At 37.2% G+C, this 23,867-nt stretch overlaps 1 protein-coding gene across 5 annotated transcripts in view; it reads left to right on the top strand.

Moving 5' to 3' along the window:
• Positions 1 to 23,867, top strand: part of PTPRQ (protein tyrosine phosphatase receptor type Q) — a 129,299-nt gene that overhangs the window by 59,157 nt on the left and 46,275 nt on the right. For all 5 annotated transcript variants that reach the window (XM_057429397.1, XM_057429396.1, XM_057429395.1 and 2 more), the window contains exons 37-43: positions 4,365 to 4,530; positions 4,997 to 5,287; positions 5,562 to 5,837; positions 6,621 to 6,772; positions 8,593 to 8,734; positions 10,133 to 10,402; positions 20,568 to 20,900. In XM_057429397.1, coding sequence (XP_057285380.1) covers positions 4,365 to 4,530; positions 4,997 to 5,287; positions 5,562 to 5,837; positions 6,621 to 6,772; positions 8,593 to 8,734; positions 10,133 to 10,402; positions 20,568 to 20,900 — 1,630 coding nt within the window. The remainder of the gene's footprint in view (positions 1 to 4,364; positions 4,531 to 4,996; positions 5,288 to 5,561; positions 5,838 to 6,620; positions 6,773 to 8,592; positions 8,735 to 10,132; positions 10,403 to 20,567; positions 20,901 to 23,867) is intronic.

The following is a 23,867-nucleotide window of genomic DNA, read 5'->3' as shown; positions in this document are numbered from 1 at the left end:
ATTTGTAGGGGTTTTTTTTGATCTGCACATTTCCATGTAGGTTTTTCTGTTGCTACTTTCATCCTTAGTTATGCACCACATATATTAATTTTATACCTAGTTTTTCTATTCTCCTGTCTAAAAATATATTATGATACAGAAATACAATAAGAAAAAATAAGCTTCCTTATAAGAAGAAATAAGCTTCCTATACAGGTTTTTGGTCACAAGCTTTATACATGTGGAAGAAAAGAAAGAAATATTCATGGAGAAACTAATGCATGAAAAAATACCTCTACTGAATAACCTCATGCTCAAGATATATCTAGTGTGAGGTATGCATGTGTTTGAGGATAACTAGAAAAAAGTGTTAAAAAATTTTGCAAATACCTGTGACTGAGTAATTGCTGTCATACTTCAGTGTATACACTTCTCCAGCTTCTGTGGAGTTGTGTGGTTGCCAGGCTCTGTCTGCATAGTTTTAGGTGCAGGCATGCTATGAATTGACATTCTGATGAGATTAAAATAAGTGCTACAGTTCAGAGCTTCAGGCTGTGCTTGCACTGTTGGTACACTACTGTTGGTAGCATTTTTCTTAGCCTAACAAATCCCTGGAGAAACCTTTATACCTGAATTAGCCCATCTGATGAAGAGTGTCTACATTTATTCAATTCTTAATAGCAATTTTAGAGGAAGACTGTTGACTTGGGCTATTCCTGCCTTTAGGAAGGTGGCACTCTCAGTGGAATAAGCTGAAACTGTTTCACTGAGAGCTAAAATACCTCTGGATGTACCTAGGGCTCTGGAAATAAAAGAAAAAGATAGGGAAGATGGAGCAAAGTATCACTGGCCCAGCAAGGTGAGGGTCTGTGGCATATATAGATAGTTATAAGCTGTATGAGTGTATGCACACATACAGTTTACAACTATCTGTAACATAGGAGTATAACCCTATAGCTGCAGGATGTCTTCGTAAGTTTTGTATTGCATGAGCTTGGAAAGAAATAATCCTTAGCTGAATACTTTGCATCTAAGTCACCAATCTGCTTATGTTTCTCCAAACTGCATTTTCAGTTTGGAAATTATACAGGTAAATTAAAAAAGTATGATCTTTTCAAATTTCTAGGAACCCCACCTTCTCAGACATGCTGCTGTAGGCAGTCATTCTCTGTAGTCTTTCATCTGCTTCTTTGTTCAGGACATAGTAACAGAGGACAAAGTTTTAAAGCATATCTTCTAGATGCTGGAAAAACCATCCTGGCTGATGCTCAAGAATATCAAGCAAATAAACATCTTCCAATGTTTTCATAATCTGAAATAGATATTAAAGTCATACTAAAGCTAATGCTACTCTGTTGTCTCAAATTCTCAATTCTCACACACAGGCTTTAACATGCCTGAGGAGTTTGAGAATATATGAGAATCTGGTTATGAATATGTTAAAATCAGGAAATTAGTAGCTGCAGAGTCTATGAAAGTAATTGTATCATTGCTAAATACTGATCTATAATTGATATAATTGGCTTGAATAAACTCTTTTATTCAAGCTTTTTATACTTACATTTTTATTGGAGAGAAAGTGAGAAAGGTGTGAATTTCAGTACAGATAACAACTGTCCTGCTCTGGCACATCATGCAGGAGAACCAGGAGCTAAGTAGACAAAAAAAGCCCGCAGCCCTTCTAGGGACTGAACAATAGACCCCAGACATCCATCCGTTGTACTTCAAGTCAACCTGAGCGAACGTGACTGGATGGAGTTCAGAGTGAAATTCAGTTTGGTCTGTCCTCAGGATGCAGACAAGGGATGCAAGCAATGTGTTGCATTAACTTAACGATCAGTGATTTTCTTTTACCAGTATGAGCAAAATAGGGATAAAGAGGAACTGTCCTAAAATACACTATTGCACATAAAAAGGAAACATCTTCTTCACTTAGGTTGATACTGGAATGGTGTAGATTATGCTCCTTGAGGGATGGCTTGGATTAGCCCTCTTAGTGTCACCACTCTCATCAGATTACCAGAGTTAAGTATGTGATAGTCTAAAACAATGGTGTAATACAATGAACCTGAAGAAGGAAACAGAACAAGGAGAAAAGGTTAACAGTGAAGAACAGCAGCCCTGTGTTGCCTGTACACAACTAGTTACAGCTTTATGCCAGTGGCAATTTCTACTGCTTCCTGAGGTGAAGATACCAGTTTCTGCTGGCACTTTCATGGCCTGTGTGTATTGCTTACACTTAGCTGCTTTTAATAATCTGATACTTTGCTATGTCAAAACTTCTTTCATGTATGGATGAAGAAAGAGACAGAAGGAAGAATTTCTTCAGCTGTAGCCAAAGATCCCAAGCTGTTTGCTTTCATCTGTAGCCATAGTTAATTGTAAAACTTCCTATAGTGTTCTATCCCCAGGGTACAATTAGTGCAAGTTCCATCTTTTCTCAGTTTGTACCCACATCTTCCTGCTCACCCTTACTCTTAATTATGTGTTCATTCTTTCCTACTATTTTGTTCTATCAGAAGTTTCATGTAATCTCCAGTCCTTGGACTACACATAGACAGGGAACTACCACTTAAAACAGCTTTTGTTGAACCACCAAAAAGCCTATTGTTATAGTGTTCATATTTGTTCACTGAGTCCCTAAGTGCTGGACAGCTGACTACATTGTTAAGGTATGCTTTTTGAACTAAGAGTTGGATTTTCAGCTGTTCATACCAGTAAACTCCTATTAAATCTAGAATCAAAACTTGCTGTGGTACCTTTGACATTTTTACTTTGACAACTCAGAGAATTAGTTAAGGTCTTTTAAAAAATATCAGATATTGCAAAAAAAGTTAATTATTAATAATTATAATACCTTTTGACATTTTTACCTTGATAACTCAGAGAATTAGTTAAGGTATTTTAAAAATATTAGATATTGCAAAAAAGTTAATTATTAATAATTACAATATCTAATAATAATAGGAGGATAGTAAAGTGGTGTTTCTGGGTCACAAGGTTATACTGTGCTTGAGCATTGAAAAGTTTAATTAAATACCTTAGAATTTGATTCTGTCTCTTACCTTACTCAAATGTAAAGCAAAGGTCTTCACAGCCCTTTTTGTTTAGTTACATGAAGATGGTGCAAGCTTCCATTTATGTTTATAAGAAAGTCCTCTATTAAGGTGAAATTCCTTTGCTTTTTGACTGATGTTCACCTAACCTCATCTTTCAGACAAACCTAACAGTGTGCTTTAATAAGTTAATAGGAGTGGACGTAAAAATTTATACTGCCAATTTGTGCAGCGTCTCCTCTGCATCCAAAACAAAGGCTTACATTTTCACTGACAAACTGTTTACTTATGTTATGTGAGCGCTACTGATTGTAGGCAAAACTAGGTCCTCAGATATTGGTGTAAAAATCTCAGGTAATAAATGAGATATCACCTATTGCTTTCTGCAGAAAAAAGAATAATCATTTTATCTGTACAAAAAATTGGTGAACTGTGACATTAGTTATGTAAATTGATATGTATTGGTGGCAGTCCTCAAGATTGCATAATGAACTATGTATGCACTCAGTACTGATAGTTTGCACTATCAGTTTGCACTCAGTACAGACTCAAGTGGTAGAGCGTATCACAGTGGCTTCTTTAGCAGGAATTTTCTTCAAGAGAATTATAACCCATTTTTTAGCATGTGGTTTTAGTAAGCTCATGTTTATATGCGGTATTTCTGAATTTAAATATGCAAACATTACAGTCACCTTTGTCCTGTTTCAGCAGGTCTGCTCTTGCAGCCTCTCTGTTTTAGGAAAGCAATTAATTTAAAGCCAGCTTTGATTTTAAGGTGACAGAGTGTGTGAATAAGATGTTACACCAAAAATTGTGGGCAGGCTAAATAACTGGAACGTGTACTAGGCAGTGCATCGGGGGGGACAAAATCCAGCTCACCATGAAAACATTGCTATGCAGAAAGTCCTTTGCTTTCCATCATTCAGATCAGGCAAGGAAGTCACATGTGTGATCATGTAATCAATCTATGGGCACTTAGTAGATGATACTTTGTTGTTTTCTTGTTTGCAACATGGATAAACGCATTACAATATTACAGATGTAATGTGCTTTAATAAAAAGGTGGATTGGCAGTCAACAAATACAAACAGGAGGAGTCAATTATATACTCTGTCGTACTTATAAGGAGTAACAACAGACATCATACAGTAAATTACTTGAGTATTTCAGTAAAAATCAGGATTCATTAGGAGTCAAATTAGGTCTGTATCTCCTGAACACTAAGGTGAATCATCTGTTTGTGGTGGTGATGGCTAAATGGGAAACTGGAAAGAGAAATCAGTGAATAAATAACATTTTCGATGGCAACACTTATTTTATTTCCTTTAGAATTTCACATGTTATGGTAATGACAGCAATGGCAATATGTCCCAGTCTGCAGTTCTGGATGACTTGGCAAAATACAGCCATTATACATTATGGTTAACTGCAAGCACAGCTTTTGGAGATGGAAACAAAACCAGTGAAATAATAGACGTTTATACAGATCAGGACAGTAAGTTAATAACCTTTTTAATGCTCAGTATATATCAGTGCTTCTATTTATTAAATATTTCTAACTTTAAAAATTATTTTACTGTTATGATGGCAAAGTTAAAATAAAACACAGTAAGTACTGCAGTACTTTTCTTTGCAAAGAAGACATTTTGATCTGAGTCTTTCTCTTTTAATACTAAAAACATAGTTCACAAGCGGCTTTTTTAGATACCAGCAATACAAATACTGTCTTCAACCATCATTAAGACTTTTATTAAACAAATTTAACATAGATGGCTGTTCATACATGCCTTCAAAATATTTTGCTTTTGATAGTGAAACATAAATAACTTTTAAAAGTTGTAAAAAATACTACAAGTGGAATTTACAGACTAATAATACTTTGAATATTTATTTCTGTTTTAGTTTTGGATGCTTTATTGCTGTAATCCATGCATTTATTTTTTGCTTATTATCTTTCATAGTCCCAGATGGTTTTGTTGAAAATCTGGTCTGTCAAAACATTTCCTCATCTTCTGTAAATGTAAGCTGGCTTCCACCATCCCAGCCAAATGGCTTAGTCTTCTTTCATGTTTCTCTAAGTTTATTGCAACTGGGAACCAGTAAGGTATTGTCTTTCGTTACTTACAACACAAGCATCGTTTTTGACAATCTGGAGAAATATACTGATTACATTCTGAAAATCACACCAGCCACTGATAAAGGATCTTCTGAACTGCATGCTCTAAGTTTGCATATAAGAACTGATGAAGATGGTAAGATAAGTATATTTTATTCATTCCTAAGGAAATGTAGAAGAAAAAACTAAATAGCTTTCTAGAAGGGGAAAACCAGAAAAGATTATGTTTATTTTTCTCATATTACTTAAAGCTTTTTTGTTATACAACTGCTAGACATTCTGTGTTGAGACCATGAAATAGAATTTTCCAGTCATAGCACAACTTTAATTGATATCTAAAGACACTTTTGTTGTAACTCATATTTTCCTGAGGTTATCCTTGTTTTTCTTTTTCTTATTTCTTCATGTAGTTCCAGAATCAGCACCTATAATCAAAACATTTTCAAACCTCTCAACTACCTCAGTAATGCTTTCATGGGATCCTCCTGTTAAGCCAAGTGGTATTATAACAAGTTATGATTTAAATTTATTTGGTCCAGAAAGGAATAGCTCATTTTCTACCACCAATAATTTTATCATCTTGGAAGACCTTCTACCCTTCACATTATACAGCATTTATGCAGCTGCAAGAACAATAAAAGGACTTGGTCCATTTTCCATGCTTCAGTTTTACACAGATGAGTCAGGTGAGCAAATTCAATTGTAACCAACTTTGAAATATTTGCCATATGTTACTGCGTCTGTCTTAGATCTGAACATCAGATCTGGAGAAAGCTGACATGAAAGATCCATTTTCCATTGGTCTGTGTGTGAAGAGCTTTCAGAAGAAGGAAACACTACAAAGAGAGTGTTTTCTGAGTTCTCCTCCTCCCACCACAGTGTGCAAGAGGAGGTCACATTCTGCATAGGATTACAAAAATAACTCCAGGGAGAAATGTCTTTTGCCTTTGGAATGTGTTGCAGTTTGCCAAGTGTCAGGGCTTTTGAAGCAAGCATCAATACATTTCTCTTCATACCTCCACATAATTGAGAAATTCTAAAACTTGGAAGTATTTCTGACACATTCACACAGGTCTCCTTTACATGGACCTCTTCTCACCCACATGGTAAATGATAGATCTTGTAAATGTATATTGAGTTGCACTAAATATGTGATGTAGGAAGTGAAGTAGATTGCATTCCAGCAATATATGTGATACGACTTTTGTTAAATGCCTTAGTTCTCACAATGGGGTTAAGTGATGAATAGATTAATAGATCTCTAAAAAGATCCCTTGCTGACTAAACATGTATTCCAGGTTAATGGAATTTGTTTGATGCCAAAGAGAAAGAAAAATATGTAAATAGCAAGGAAGTACTGTTTTGTTGAGTTTAGCTACAAATGGTAACAAAAGTCCTGCTTCTCCAAAGTGCTTGGTTTTGCCTGGATTATTTGTAATTTGGAACTCAGTAGCATTTCTCTTTTGCAGAGCCATTAGCTCCACCTCAGAATTTGACCATTGCCAACTACACTGCAGATTCTGTGTGGCTAAAATGGGATCCAAGTCCCCAAGCAAATGGTGTTATTATGAGCTATAATTTTAAGATTTATCAAAACAACACCGGAAAACTATTTTATCGGGTACGTTTATCATTAACAGTGGTTAATTTTTTAAAATACTCTTTTCATGCTCTGGGAATAAAATATATGACAAATATTTTAAATGTCTGTTATGCTCATAGAATTACGAATCTCCTTTAAACTCCTATTTATTAAGGCAGGCGCCCACCATTCCTGTAATTCAATTTCTAAAATTAGATAGAAAAGAATTCTTAGATTTTAATTTGCTTTGAGCTTCTAATATTTCATTAATGATGAGCTTTATTAATCTTTAGGTCATGTTTCAATATATGTTTTATGTTAGCTAATGACAGAAGCTGCTTGTTTAGTGGATTTCTTTGTTTCACTATTTAGTATCTGCAGACTTTCGAGATTCAAAAAAGAAAGACATTCCTTGTCATCTTGAAAAATGGCAAAATCTGTTTAGAGGTTTGCATTTTTTATTTTTGCAGAATAAGGATAACTGAATAAATTTTAACTGAAATAGATGCTATAAAATTATATACAAAAATTGACCAAGGCATTTGTATTTGCTTAAATCTGTTTGCTTGGGTGGCATCAAGAGACTGTAAAGGCAGCAGGCTGAGGCCAGGATTGCATCTCAGGCTTGGAAACTATAGAATCATAGAATCATATAGCATGTTCTGTTCATCAGAGATACTTGTAAAAGCTTCAGAGAAAAGACATTGCTGCAGTGAGATATGAGTTTAAGACATGCAGGTAAGGAACCTGTGGAACTGTGAGGAGCTTCATTGTTCCCAGCTCCCTCAGCAATACAGTTCTTGCAGAACATGCAAGGAAATGCTTGTGCTGTTGTTAAGTGTATGTATTGTGGAAATCATTGTGGCCTGCTGTGCTGCCTCCTATACAGGCTGCTGTTATTCCCAATTGTGGAATCAAATGCTGGCGTCATTCCAGTTTCTTCCATAGTCCTTGGAAGAGGGGAGCACAAGAATAGAAACAATGGTTTATAAAGCCAGCTGCCTTTGGAAACACATTCTTTGGGCACTCATGGACACCACCAAAGATTATTCTCTTCTGTCCATCTGAGGCATACTCAAACCCAATTAGAATACAGAAACTGGCTGGAGCACTCAAATGCATCTGCTGTGCCTTACATTTTTTTCATGTGATCTTACATGGACAAGAAAGTAGATTTAGGTTGTGGCAGCAAGACAGGCAAAGCAATTTATATAGAAATATTGTAGTTAAGAACCGTAATTCTCCTATAACTTGGATCCCACAAGATGTTCACAAGGTTTTCTTGCTGAAATTCAGCTCTTCGCTGCTATTATAGTTTGCTCAACATTTACACAAAACATGCCTTGCCTGCTCTGGGAAAAAAACCTACCAGGAACTGAACTGTGTTTTTTTTTAGTTTTTTCCAAAGCTCTTCCTTAGTCTCTGTGTCTGGCTAAGGTAGAGTAAAAGAAATGAGAAATTATGGTCCAGGACGTCTTCCGCTGCAGAGATGTAATAAGGAAGTAGAATTTGAGAGGGGGTGATGTGGGAATGGGGAGGTGACATGAGTTTTCAATACTGGTAAAGAAAAGGCATATGTGGAGTTAATCTGTTCTAATAACACTATGGTAATTATGATACCATCCCTTGGCATATCTTCCTTGTGAGCCACAATGGAAGAGGGAGAGGAGAAGGGAAAGGAAGAATTTGACCCTGCATTCTTTTTTGTTGAGTTCAATGGATACTTTGACTGAAAGCTACTCAGAGTAGAAGAGGCAAGACTGTGGCTGTAAATCTTCTGTTCATTTCAGTGGGTTCAAGGTGAGGCCCACAATGTTTACGCAGATTAACTGCATACTAATAATTTTTCCTTCTTTAAGAACATTTCAGGTTCAAACCATGAGGCAAACCTTGTTGGATTAGAACCATTTAGCCCCTATTTTATCAGTGTCTCTGCATTTACCAAGCTTGGGAATGGCAATCAGTTCAGTAATGCTGTCCAATTTACAACAATGGAATCAGGTTAGATATGACTTTTTCTGAGTTGCATTTCTGTTTATATGTATTTTCCTTGTATGGCTGAACAACAGTCTTCCTCTTCTCTCCAAAGAAAATGTAACATAACACTATCTCATCGTCTTCTGCCTTTGTAACATTGATTCACATTCCTATTGTACCGGATAGGCTGGGTTTGAAGTTTGATGTCGGAAGTATAGAATTAGAAATGTCCTCATCTGAAATGAAAGGCTTATACGGCTACTATAAATCTTTTAATAGCATCACAGATAAAGGGAGGAAAATTACGTAGATATCAGTCTTTGCAGATCAAGGCATTAATTCAGATCCCTGTGAAAATAACTGGAACTTTAGCATTATTAAAAGCAGCTGGACAAAAGATTGGCAAATAATCTGGAAATTGTATTAAACAAATACAAATTTTTAACATTTTTTACAATTTATTTTCGGAAGGGAAGATAGCCACTAAATATCCTTACTTGTTAGGTCTTATTCTTCCTGACAACTGGGGAGGACTACACAATATAGCAGGCTTGATTAATTATGTGCAGTTTTGGCTTGTGCTTTCTACATATCTTTTGAAGTTGAAAGTTGTTTCAAAATGAAAAGTTGTATTACATGAAAGTGAATATTCAGCATTCACTAAAAAGAGCCAGGGAGCTCTGCAGGTTTGCGAAACAGGCCTTTGTGCAAAACTGTAGCTCCTTAGCCAGGTCAGAGTGATCCCCAGGCTCATGTACTTTAATAAGGGCTGTGAGTGCCAGGGGACTAGCATGGGTTAGAGGTCTGTGTCTGAACATCCAGGTTCCTTTAAACTGACAGCAAAGGGAGCAGATGAAGTATCAAAATATCCCATGAGGTGACTGCATTTTTTTCAAGACCACGCTTCCAGTGAAATATTCTTTCCAGAGCTGATAAAGCAGGGGTTCTAGGAGAAATGATGATTTTTATTGTACCCGGAAGTTACAACCATGAGACATCTGGACCATTGCTGAACTGGTTCGGGTTGGCAATTGGATCCCTGCAGCTGGAGGTTGTCCTGCCCAAAAGCCATGGTCATCCCTCAGTTGTCTCATCACTGACATTCCATACTTGTGGCAGTTTCTTAAAAAATGGTGGAAAGACATTGCCCACAGGAGTGTGGTCTAGTCATTTTACAGCTTTTTTATCAGCTAGTTGCAGCATTGTTTCCTTTCCTCCAGCACAGATATTGGAAATGAGCCATCTAATAAGGACCAAAACATATTTTTGTTCTCTCAGTGTGTTTCTTTTATCAATTTGTCTGCTACTGGAAAGTTTGACCCTTGCTATAAACATCAGGTCTGCTTCTCTCCCTATATTGTCTGTGATTATCATTTTAATTGTGTGGAAATGTTAATCTTCTGTGTGTGTGTAACTTTTAAGTACCAGATGCTGTTCAGAATTTTCACTGTATTGCAACGAGTTGGCAATCGATCCTGGTGCAGTGGGACCCTCCTGCTTCATCCAATGGTGTAATTACTCATTACATCATAACAGTTGAAGGAAATTCTACAAATTTTTCATTTTATGATACACTGCATATTTTTAGAAATCTGCCTTCCAATATTACCTATCAATTTAAAATAAAAGCTGCAACATCTGCTGGTGGTGGTGAAGAACAGATCTGCAATGCTACTACACTTCCAGAAAAAGGTAACAAATTATTCAAATTAATCCTATTTAACTTAAATGGTGACTATGAAACACACAGGCCTAAAATACCAGCTTCAATTCAGGCAACTAAATCCTTCTGTTGTTTACATTTCTTGCTAATTGTGGATGAGAGAAACAGGGCTTACTCTTTCTCCTGCTTTAGAATAAACTTGGTGTTGAGAATTAATTGCCATTTTAAAAAGCACAGACTACCTTTTTCTGTGTTAAAATTGAATGGCTACTTTATTAATTTCTGATCACCTACTATTTTTCTGTCTTATAATCTCTGCGTAAAGCACAGTGCCCTTGACATATTTGCTATTGTGCATCTGAGAAAAAACCTGGGAGCAAAATTTTTCTTGTTTTATTTCTACCAGAGCCCAATGCTATGACTGCATTGATTGACAATAAAGCTGTTCATAGTTTGTGCAGCTAAGAAGAATTTGACTTCTTCAAGCAAACTTTGTCATTCCTGTCAATGGATAGTAATTTTTAACCTTTAACAAGAAAGAAAACTGTGAACTAAATCCAAAGAAGAATGTAGGCAGGTTTTTTGGCATTGGAGTAAAAAATTGTCACCCAAAGTGTGTCTTCCTTTCTCTTTGCATGCACACTTCACATTTCATTTAATCCTGACTGTGCTTTCATTTGAAACCTGAAACCTGGAGATGAAATTATATGCAAAATATAGTGTTGCTTCTGTGTAAATAGCTATGTGCCTAGCTTCTAAACTGAAAGTGGAGAGGAACCCCAGTCCCATTCCAGGAAGCAAATTCCTGTTTCAGTTCTCTTCCCCAGTCAGGGATGATTTCTACTCTTGAGATTAATCTTGGGTTTTTTTTTTCTTCTTCAGTGATCATTTAACATAAAAATAAAAAATACTGCTCAGCAAGCAGGACCCAGAAAAAAAGACTTCACTTTCCTACTGAATTACAGGAGTGATGACAACATTTATTTTGGTTTGGGTTTCTTTTCCCTTCTTCAGTGGCATCAATTCATGCAGTGGAATTGAGGAGCTCTATCATTCAGGACAGCTGGATCACTAGGAAGCATGGGGGTGGAATGGGGAAGCAAAACTGTATCCTCTGATGCTTAGAAATGAAACCTAGCTTTTGTAATATTGAATGACTTAAAAGATGAGGTGCAGCTCTCATTCTCATATACATTTCAACTGAAAAAGTGCATTTTGCTCAGTTCTGTCAAATGGTAGTCTGTATCAGCAAGAGGGTTTAGGTTCTGGCTGACATGTGGAGGAGGACAGCAGAACCCTGTGCAGACATCTAAGCTTTGAGGAGGTCAGACTTACCCTTATGCTTAGACTTCCTGTTGGTGTCTTCCTGAGTGCATGCAGCTCTTCAAGTTCAGCCTTTGGATCTCTCCTAAGAGGATCTCTCCAAGATTTCATTTCCAGATTTCTTACAATCAGACTTGAGAATGTGCATGTCTAAATGAATCTAGACCATGTCTGTATCACCAGCTGAATTACTGCTGCTTTGTTTCCAGATCAAATGGCTGAGCTCCAAATGAGGACAAGCAGAGCAGCCCTTTGCTGGTATAATATGACCAACATTATGAAAACAGCCAGTGTTGTACTTTGATGACTGACCCTCATAATACTATCCATCCCACTAAAGCCTGGACACATTTCCTATTTTTGAGCTATATGTGGCACAGTCATAACTGTTTATAGTAAAAATGTTCCTTCTAAATTCCCCAAAAGCAACAGCTCCCCTACAAATTCTGCCATTTTCTGATCCCTTCTGCCTGGCTCCTTGGTGATTTAAGACTTCTGCCTGAAGAAATCCACTCTTGTTTGCTCAGAAACTTCTGTCCATCAGCAAGGTTTCTAATCCACCTTTGAAGGAATTGTTAAGTATTAGAGATAAGCATGCTCATTATCTCACAGCATTGGCTGGAAGTACTGTAGTGAGCTTAACTACTGTGCTGAACATGGATGCATGTGATCATGCATCTAAGTACAGTTCTCAACTGCAGTTGAAACTCTCTACCCTTTCTTTTAAATCAGGGTTTCTGACCAGCAAACCCTGTCTCACAGTTCGAGCAAGACTGGAATGGGTATGCAGACAGGTGGGCTGATGCGTGATTAAAACTGGACTTGTCCAAAACCTTCAGGTGTTGGACATGGTCTTATAAGAGACATGTTACCCTCTGGTACAGACAACAGGAAGCTTCATGGCTTCCTCACTTCTTGGAGGATGTGGGAAAGGCTTCTAGTACTATTAAAGAAGCCTGGAACCTAGGAAAGTTAATTATAGTTATTTCTGAGAAATTTGGAGTTGGCTATTAGTTAGTGCTCAAAGAGAGCCTAGAGGGGCTGTGGATGTGGTATTAAGCCTGAGCTTGAGAGGCAGACTGCTAGCCTGTTGTGGTATATGTAACACAGAGTTGTCCTAGCAGGAGAAAAAAGAACATACTTTATTTTGTAGCAACATGTGGCTTATGAGTCTTATCACGGGGAGTTTTCCTAAGTGAAGGATTTATAGGATTTATACTACAATACAGGTTGGGTTTTGGGGGTTTTCTTTTGCCACATAACACTGAGCAGACCCTTTCTTGCTGTTTTAGCATTGGTTTACATGTAGTTGCTTAGTCATATTTACAACAAACTAGTTATTATTAGGACATTTCCTTCACCGTGTGTTTGCATGAATTGTTTTGTAGTGACTGGGTACTAGGAACTGGAGATTCATGGATGGGAATGGAAACAGTTTTATAGCTGTTGTCAGCTTCTTATTTATGGTAGTCTAAGATTAGTCACAGCATATGTAGCCAGCACTGAGTCACTGACAATGCATTTATTTCTGACATAAAGTGAAATCGAATTTGGCTCAGTGTCTCACTGCATACTGTTTGACCTTTACATTCTTAGCAAGTTTATTTGCATTTTTTTTTTTTTATGTAAACTTGTTCATCTCTGGGTACAGTTAAACGTGAATCATGAAGATTAAATTTATGAGGAGTTTTGTAGTTTTGTGTCTAATCTAGCTCCATTGTCATGGTAAACCACCTTTTGCAGGCTGCAGTATGTTCTAAAAACTGTCTAGCAGTAGTATTACTTTGTGATTAAATATATTATAATGGATATGAAAGATAATATAGCAAGTGCATGTGCATAAACGTGTTAGGATTTTATGACTGAATAGCTATCCCTGGATTATTTTCAAGACAATGCATATATTAAAATAAAATTTCATTAAGGTTGAGTGAGTTTTTAGAAGGGAGAAAGAGCCTAAAATGGTAGGAAAGCTCTCCAAAAGGCATGCTAAAGCTGTGAAGATTCAGTTAACTCACAAGTGTGGGACAAGTGTAATAGTAACTCAGTTAAGAATAAAAATAAAACAACTGGGGAGTTCAAAGCGTGAATAATCAAAAAGAATGCTGCTTCTTTCAGTCTTTTTAATTTAGATTTTTCTTGATAGATTTTTTTTATTCTTCTCTGAAAATATTAATTGTATTGATTGTAATATTAAGATGTGCAGAGTAATTTTTCCATCCTTACTGCTAGTCCTACTTAATATTGTAAGTGAACACAGTGTCTTGGAATACGTTGAGGCCCCCATTGTACTATGGTGACAGTCTTTACCATTTGTTTTCTACTAAACAGAGATTCATTCATAACTTACATTTAAAAGAAATATGACTAGAAATTAGTCCAAAAAGCATTTTTTTTTAATTTAATCTGTGCGTAATCTTGCTGGCTAAAACTAACTTGTAGCTATACACAGAAGCATGTCATGTGCATAAAGGAGTAGTGTCTCAAAGGATTAGTAACAGGAAAGTTTCTTAGGTGTTTTGGTGTGCAGGTAGCAAATTAACATCGTCTTGTTACTTCTGCACAAAATGTCTTTAGTCTCTGGATAGGAAAGCCTTTAAAGATTCTGTATTTGTATGTCCAGGATGGAAGTGCACGTTGGAAAATATGGACCTTTGTTTCATCTAGGCCTGCACAAAACATAGCAGGAGCGTAAAGCCATCTTCATACCCAATCAAATTCTCTATTTCCTTCACCATAAATCCATTTCTTAAGACATGGCAGCTCTGAGTTAGAGTTGCATGGATTTCCTCATTAACTTGAGAACTGCAGATGACCATAATGCACTGGAAGAAATATTTAAGCTTGTACCCTAAAGGGCTCTTCAGGGCCCCAGCATGGTATGCAATGCAGTGCACAGTGCAGTGTGTTGGCCTGATTATCCAGAATGTCTAACCTACTGCAGAGTCACAGCATTGAAAATGGAAGAGCTTCAGTGTCCCCTGTCACTACTACAGATAAGAGCTGTGCTCCACATATGTTCAATCACTGCTGAAAGTTCACGTTTCCAAACTGCATTAAAGTGAAAGCATCCAAAAATTATGGAGTGAATCATGACTAAGAATCTTTGAAACACTTCTATCCAAGATGACTGAAACTGACTTTTGTTTCCCAAACTTCAGTTTTCTTTATGTAATGAGGAGAAGGTTTTTTTTAGATTTTTGGATTAGTTGTTATGTCCAAATGTAAATTAATGGCTTTGATATTGATGGCAAATCTTCACTAGACCAATGCAGATATCACTTGGTTGCTGCCAATGAAATTGTATTGATGTTATTTTTATAAGCAGTTGGATAAAAATAGAAGAATCATATAGTGTAAGATGAAAGAAATTTTTTTTTGTAATGACTAAGTCAACTCTGCATTAATGTATAAGAAATGATAGTGACATATACATACAAAGCTGACACTGAAAGCATTTACAGATCAAATATATTGTTTACTGAATAGTAGACAGTGGTCCAGTTTGTTGGAAAGCTGAGTATGCTTACTTAATTTAAAACACGAGTACTCACAGCTTTTCTAAGCTTAGCTTAAAGGTGTGCGTTTCTCCCTAGATTTGTAGGATTTGATTTGTCAATGCTTAGATCCCACAGTTAGAGACTTGTTTTCTAATGGGCCAAAGACTAAGAAATACAGTCCAGAGAGGCTTTTTAAAGACATGTTTTCAACTGTGCAATTTCCTTTAAAGCATGTCTGATAGTATCAGTCCCAAGTCACGGGAAAAACAGCCTGCAGGTTTTTGTGTTTTTATGTTAGTAAAATCATTTGTGACCTATTTGTGATGTCCTTATTCATACTGATCAGGAATTTATATCATGACCCCTGAAGCTAGCAATCTATACTAAGGTAGTATTTAGTTGATCAGGGTTATCAGCTTAACTAGAGAACTCCTTTGGGCAACTAAGCTTTCAAAAACTAATAATCAAAGCAGAATATTACATTTCTTTGCAGATACCTCCATTTTATAAAGTCTTTTGGTTGTGTGCCCATTGCTATCTGTTCTACTTTGTTCTTCACTTTCCTCCTATTGATGCTCTTAATACCACCCAACAGACTTCTAGGCTGCCGCTGTTCTTTTAATCCAAACTCCAGCTACAAGCAGCTGTTCTGTAGGCAGACTTTTTTTTATTAACTTTGTTAGGAACTATGCCCTATCATGTTACTGTCTTCTGTTCCCGGCCCGCACAGCTGTAGTCATTGCTTTCCACAGAAGTCTTTTACAGAAAGCCATAACTTCTTTCTTTCTCAGTAGTTTCTGTGTGTATGTGTGTGTGTTTGTCCTTTCCTGCCCTTAGGTTATCTTTGTATTGAGAAGAAGACTTTTTCTCCCAATATTTCTGTTGGTTCTCACCAGTTCCACTGGCCCAGTTCAACTTGATCCAAGTCTTTTCACAGTCCTGGTGCCTTTTCTACCAGGAATTTATTTTCATTTAGGTTCTCAAATGAAAACTTAATCTCAGAGCCATCCACCAGCTTTGGAAAGGCTGATTAGCATTGCAGCCAGATGAGCATAGGGAACCAGGCCAAGATCTGTGAAAGTAACTTCTATTTAGGTGCTTAGCTTCCTGTCAACTTCAGTGGGAGTTAAGGCACATAAATAGGTTTTAGGAGCTTAAAATCCAATGTGGATCTGGCTTCAGGCATTCTCTATTGGAATTTGGCCATCATGTGAACAATGGTGGATGAACCTGAAAATACCTCATTCCTCCTCTAGTCCAGAAACTGAATTCACCCACATTTCATGGCCAGCTTCTCTGCCAGCGCCCTGGCTGGCTTTCAGAAGCTGAATCAAAAGCTATTAAGTGGAAAATGATGCAATGCATTGCAACAAAAATTTAAAACTTTGAAAAACTCTCTACTCCCAGAGCTAGCTGGATTATAGTAAATGCAATGTGGTTCAATAGGTAAAGACTGTCAGATATTTGATGATGAGACTTTAAGGGATCCTACCCATTATTCTTGGGAAATTTAAATATAGAATTGGTACTAGTATGCCAGATAGCTAATCAGAGCACAACTTGTGTTCTACAGCACCATGAACACAGCCTTTTTCATGCTTTTTTTTTAAATGCGCCTTTCTAGAAACCAGGAATAATAATCTAGTCCCCGTTAGGCGCATATCAAAGCAGCAGTGTCTAAGAGCAGATACAGAAATCTTTGTTACAGTTTCAATTTAATCTGAAGGAATAATTGACAAAGATGCAATTTTTTGCTTTAATTGTTTTTAGTGTGAACAGTGATCACTTCATCATAGTTGAGTCATGTTTAGAAAATTTAAACAAGCTGCATGATTACTCTAGGAAGCATGGAATGGTTTGTTCAAATCAGTACCATCTGTGAACAGAAAAAGTTGGGGAAATTTTAGTCATTCTTGAGGAATGGAAATATGATTCTCCATGCTAGAGTAATGGTAATCCTCTTTGTATCTGTAACCCGATAGTGTAGTTGTCTTGAAATGTCTCATTGAACGCAGTCATCAAGTGCAAGAAACACTGTGCCACTGGGTGTCACTGCTCCTCACTGTGACCCCTGGACCAAACCTCTAATTTGCTCCAAACTCAGATCACATCTTTTCATATCCTCTAATAAAAGATTACACTTAGATTTGGCTTGTCTATGGAAGCAATTGGATAAAATTGACTAGATTTTGAACCGACTAACATTTAGGGCTCTGATTACATTTTAAAGGTCTGTGTAGGCATTCTCAGAGACAATTTTCCTGTATCTTCTCCTGACTGATCCTTTCTTTCATAGGTTAGAAATACTTTTTTATGTGGTTCATAGTAAACTGAAAAAAATGGTGACATAAAATAGGAATAAAAGCTTTTGCATGAAAGAAGTATTTGTCAAATATGTCCAAAATCATGATACCTGCAAGTTGATCTTTCACAATGATGGGTTTCATGTAGTGTTGTCAGGATAAACACACATGCTATCTTCAGCCTTGTTGAGGGTGATGTATATGGGCTCCTTCTGCAACCAGTGGGAAAAAGGATGGAAAGGGAAAAATGATTTTTCTGCCTTCCATTCTTTCCCCTGCTCTCTGTGAGTTTGTCTTTCCACCAAATACAAGGAGAGGCTGGCTTTATTAGACTTTTCTAGGTCTGTGTGAGAGCACACAAATCAGAGCCACTGTTACTTTTCCTGATAAAATTTCTAGTTCTGTGAAACTGCCAAGCATCTCTTCCTTCTTTACTGCAACATTGCTAGCTCCCAGTTCTTTTTAATGTCATCATCCGTATTGAAACAGAGCAAAAAGTGTATTCTCCTTGAGAACGAAAGCCCACCATACTACTTAGAAATGGGTATTGCTCTTTCTGCCTTTGACTAGTCTCTTTAACCTGCCTTGCAAGTGCAGAGACTGCAGTTGTGCCAACCATGGCTCTACTAGTTGCACATTTGTAAAGTGAAGGTACGTGTTTCCAGCATTCTCTTGGCAACCACCAAGCAACCAGTTACTATCCACTTTATTCCAAGACCCTGTTTCAGTATTTGATCCAGTCTTTCATGTAAATTGGAGGATAGTCCTATAATCAGTTTTCAGCAGGCGGAAGTTAGCAACGGTAGACTAAGAGGCATTAGAGCCAGTTGTTTCTATCTCCATGTCGCATACTTTCACACTTTTATTCCAAACCTGCCAGGTCTGGCTGTTCCTATAGCAGCAAGAGTTCCTGGAGTTGTGTACCTGGGAAGGTGAGATCATATTCTTTATCAAAAAGAGAGTAATCCCTTCTGAGTAAGAAGGAGGAGAATTGAATTTTCTAAAGTTCTTTTAATTTTCATCTGTTCTGATGTCTTTGGAATTCCTGACACTTTATTTCTTAATTCTTGTAATATGTAGTAATGGGTCTTAAAAATGCTCTAATTGAAGTTCCAAGTGAGACTGGATGGTAACTTTCATTTTACTGCAATAGTCTTATCCATCCTATCCCACATTTTATCATCATCCTAATTGAGTGTGTAGCATTCATTTTTCAGTATCTTAACAGATATTAATAGCTTATATTACAGCATTATTTTTTAAGGAAAATACAGATTGTTTTTATAGTAACCATTGAACACTTCTCTGCCTTTATTTTCCACTAATTAATGGTATAACTAAGTCCTTTCTTGTAATTTATACAAGTAGCAAAACCAGTTCATAGAGTTATTATGAAAATATTGCAGTGTGTTTTTTTTCTTTTGAAAGGGGACAAACAGTATTACATCTCCAAAACTGATCAAGCAAGAATCTTACTGCCTGCTTTGTTTTTACTTGCTACTTCCTGTACTTCTCTTTATGCTAATAACAATAGAGCAAAACAACTTTTATTTTCATATCAAGGAGTATAATGATGATGAATGTTGTTTCTAGCAAAGATTTTTTTTCTTAGGCAGCTCACTCTTGTTCTGTCTCTGGTTAGTGTATAGCAGGATGGGAGCATATAGGGCTATTGCAAGCTGCAGTGTTGTATACATGTGTGTAAGATCTGCATGGAAGGACAACGGAAGTGCCCATGGTTCCTGAGCCTGGCTTATCTGCTGCAGGCTCCACCTGCTTTGGGTTCATTTGTAGAGATGTGTATTTCTCAACCTTTCCATCATCTCTACTTGCTTTAACTCAATTCACATTTCTCGTTAAATATTTGTATTTAGTGAAAAAGCTTCAGCCTGTTACATTATGGTGATTTTTAGAAATAAATTGTTTCAGATGAAAGCAGAGATCATATATTCCCACAAGGATATATAAAAAAAAAAAAGAGTGTTTTCTCTTTCTTCCCAGTAACATTGGTCTGGGATCCTTTTATTCTTCCCTAAGCCTTGGGGCTTCTTTAGTTTCAGTTTGAGGATGTATCATGTGTTTTTCTTTTACCAGTGATACTTCTTCCCCCAAAGACTCTAAAGCACTCTTTAAAGCTAAGTGCACAAAATGATTTCTGACCTGATTTCTCTGCACAATTTTTGCCACAGACAGTATTCGTATTATCTTACAGAGTCTTAGAGATAATATTAGCTTACTGTATGACTATGTGATATAGCACAAAACCATATGTTGCATCCAGTCTGTGAGAGCTGGGAGTACACTGTTGGCTTAATATAGATATGGACAAATGGGTGTGCATGCGTGTATGTGTATGTATGTGCATACATGCACTACTTCTGTCTCCATGCACATGAATATAACCTGTGTATAGCCACATATACATATATATATAAATACATGGAAGCAAAGTTTATGGGAAGTTTCTTTTTTTGCTTTCAGTTGACATACCATTTAGTTCTTCCTTTTGGTGTTTTAATTTGTTATTTGCTGAATAGCATGTAAAGCACCTATATAAAAACAGATAAAACATACCGCATGTATTGATACTTCCCATTCAGAAGGTGAAACAGGACACTTAAAAAACCTCGAGGTGTTGCTTGTGGATTTCACAGTTACCAGGAGAGAGGGAGACAAATGAGTATTTCTAAGTGAGAGGTGAGGAATCTCAGCCACAGCAGTAAAAGATCCTATGGGTAGGCCAAAAATAACTTTGCTTGATATGCCTTCCTTCAGTTGGGACATTGCTCCAAATGTAGCATCATAAATGTCACACCTCTCAAAGCTGCCCCTGCATGCCACGCCTAAAAGTATTTTTCTTTATTTCAAAAGCTATAGTAAACGTACACTACCTATATGTGTACAGTGTGATTTACACCAATGGAATTAGTCCTTATTAAGCGTATGAAATTGAATCTTCATCTTTAGACATGTTTATTAGAATATTTTTTCAACACTGGATATGCAAGTTATAGTTGCAATCGCTTTTCATTCAAATGAAGATATCTTACAAATGTTTTAATTTCTAGTTCCTAGTGCTCCCAGGGATATTGTTTTTTCCAATGTGCAATCAACAAGTGTGACCTTGAATTGGAGATCACCAAAATCTATCCTTGGATACTTTCAAAACTACAAGATTACCACACAGCTACAGTCCACCCACTGCAGTGACTGGGAAACCAAGGAATGTATTGAATATGAAATGCATCAATATTTATATGAAAATGTGGTGGATGACCAGATAGAAGAGACTGTGTATGGACTGAAAAAATACAGATGGTACAGATTTGCGGTTGCTGCCAGTACAAATGTTGGTTATGGAAGTTCCTCACCTTGGATTTCTACACAAACACTTCCTGGCTGTAAGTAAGGATGTCTGCCATGTGTAATAATTCTGTAACAATGTGACGTCAACTAAACAAGGACAGTTGGTTGAAGTTATTTCTTCATAGACTTACAATACTGGTGAAGTTATTAAGGATTTATTGCAGCTCTTTATGTATGAAATATCATTATATAAATCATGTGGTAGGTCTAGATCATTGGCACTGCTTCAGATTTTAATGCCTTTTTTATGCTCTACTATATATATTGCTTACCCAACAGCAGTTTTTTTCCTTAGCCCTACTTCATGTCTTGAATTGGAAAGTGTGAATTTTGGGTTGATAAGCCATTTTCAGTACATCTTCATATGTGGGGTGTGTCAATGAAAGTAGTGCTTTTTCTAATTTCTTGACTAAAAATCTGCTTACTAACATCGCAATGCTTTCCTGAAATTCTGTTTTATGATCCTGGCACTAGAATTTAAGCAATAGTTTCAGATGAATTAAGATTTCTTTCCAATAGTGTTTCCACCTAAAGAGATTACAAGTCAGAGTAGCCATGTAATGCCTACAGGACTGCCATAATACATATTAGAACTGTCATGTCTCAGCTAAGGATTTTGGTTTCTAAGAGAAGAGTTAGTTTCACAGATAAGTCATCACTAGATATTTGAGAGAAGTGAATGTGAGACATAAATTATTTAGGCAATTGTCATGGGGACATATGACCTTCCCTCCTAGTCTGCAGCCAGCCTAGATCAGAGCACATCTGAGATCCAGCCCCCGGCCCTTGTAGAACAACTGAGAACCGCCATGAGTGGCCTGACTAAACCCCAGCTCCTTCACTCCTTTCCCCTTCCAGATCACAATAAAGATACCAAGAACTAAATAGCTGTATAACAAAGACTGCTTAGTGGTCACATGCTTATTTGGTTCCACTCATGTTTTTCCAATCACGTAATATGAATTCAGGGGGCTTTTATATAGTGCTCATCTCTGTACAGCAATACACCCATCTATTCTTAAATACCTCACCGTTTTCCCACTAGGTAAGGAAATATTGTTGTCTTAATTTGCAGATGAGAAATTGCAGTATAGAAATTCTAAGCCCCAGAGGGCAAATAGATTTGGACACACATCATGGGAGTGGACATCGCAACAGCCCATTTTTCATGTAAAGCACAGAAGCAGTCATTGGGATTGAAAAGTACTGGAACCAACTGCAGAGTCATTCATATGCATTTAATTTCTTTGTCCAGTGGTTATTATGAGCATACTATGCCTGTAAATTAATGCAGTATTTTAAATGAAAGTGGCAAAAAAAAAATCAAAAAAACATATAACCCCAGATGGAGCAGAGAATATCTAGAAGTTGTATGACTCTTGAGCCAGCAGCTCTGGGGAGATTTCTTACTATTAGATGGATAAATCTCATCTGCTGGTAAGTGCTAATACTTCTCTTAAAAGAATTGCTTAGTTTAGGAAATTTAGGGATTTAAACTGGACAGAGAGGCAGACAATGGAAACACATATAAGCACATAAAGTTAGGATCCTCTTTACGATTTCCTCTCTGGACAGTAATAATTTGCCTTATGATAGAACTAGTTTCCTATCATTCCTACTGAGGTAGTTAAAAGTATAAAAATCTCATTAGGCTGCACAAGCCCTTTCCATGACAATAGAGTGTCATTCTCTGCAGATCCTCTGTGTGCTCTGTTAGCTGGTTTAACAAGCGGTGGTGGGGTAGATGTTAACAAAGTTCCACCAGCCCAAGTGTCTGGGCTTGCTGGCCTGTGTCTGTGATAAGGGAAGTGGGCAGCAACAAATTTCCTGTGAGCTAAGTCAGTGACACATCAGGAGATGAGCTGCCTGTAAAACACACTGCTGTGGAGTCAAGGAAGCATGGACACTATTCCAGATGTTGTGGTGGGGTTCAGGTCTTTCTGCTGGAGTGATGGCAATCATCTGAGGAGGCAAAAAAGGGGAAGGTGACATGTCACATCTGGGTAGCCAGCTGGCAGCTCCGGTGTGCTTTAGCAGAGCTGGGAGTCGGTCTGAGCAGCAGATGAGCTTTAGCAAGTGCAGGCCTGTAGCTACCTGACCTTATACTTTCCCAAAGAGTCATCTATAGAGATATTGTTAAACCAACTAAAAAACCTTAGTTCCCCTCTTTCTTTTCCAAAGGTTGCTGCCCATAGCAAAGAAGAGAAATTCAGGATGCACAGATCCAGCACTCTGGGCAGCCTTGGAGAGTGTATTGAGAGAACAGGTGTCGATCCCCCTCTCCTTTCCCTCATGGACAGGACCAAGCATCCTCTGGATTAGCCTGCTGGTGCACAGCCAATATACATGGTCTGTTAGGGCTTAAGGGTGCTTAGCTGCTATGTAAAATACCCTGAGTACTTAGCCCATAAAATCAATGTGAGTTGTGTTTGCAGATTTGAGGGCAAAAGTGAGGCACTGCTGCTGATTTTCAAGAATTGTCTCTGCAAGACATTGCTTCTGCCAAAGGGAAAGTTACCTTGGTTGTGAAATAATGGGCAAATACCTTTTCTTCAGAAATAATTGCGTTCTCAGAAATTTGTGTTTCTGTCAAGCCTAAAGAAAACATTGCAGTTGTTATATTCAGGAAATTACAGCATTTAAGCAGAAAACTCTTAGACTTTTCTCCCAGAATATGAAACTTCAACAACAGCAAAAATTACATAAGAGAAACCCTAAATATTCTTTACAAGTGCTGAGGGTTTGACTGTTGTGCTAAAGGAGAAATACCTAATAATTCTGAATATCCAGTGTCAAAGGTGAGGATTTTAGTTGTTTATTTCAGTTGCTCATTATGAAGGTAAATTTAAGGCTACTAAAGTGCTCTGTACTGAAGGTGGTTATAGTGTTAGTCCATGGAAAATATTATAGGTTGTTCACTACCATGCAGTTCTCACATGCAAAGAAAAACTATTCAGCTTCCTGTCTTGCAGATTATCCTTACAGGAACTGTCCTACTGTCT

Source organism: Pezoporus wallicus, unplaced genomic scaffold (genome assembly GCF_028554395.1).
Source record: "Pezoporus wallicus isolate ANWC-B61680 ecotype Strahan unplaced genomic scaffold, APGP_CSIRO_Pwel_v1 contig_5069, whole genome shotgun sequence".
NCBI classification, from domain to species: Eukaryota; Metazoa; Chordata; class Aves; order Psittaciformes; family Psittacidae; genus Pezoporus; species Pezoporus wallicus.
This window is presented reverse-complemented; position numbering and strand designations above follow the sequence as displayed.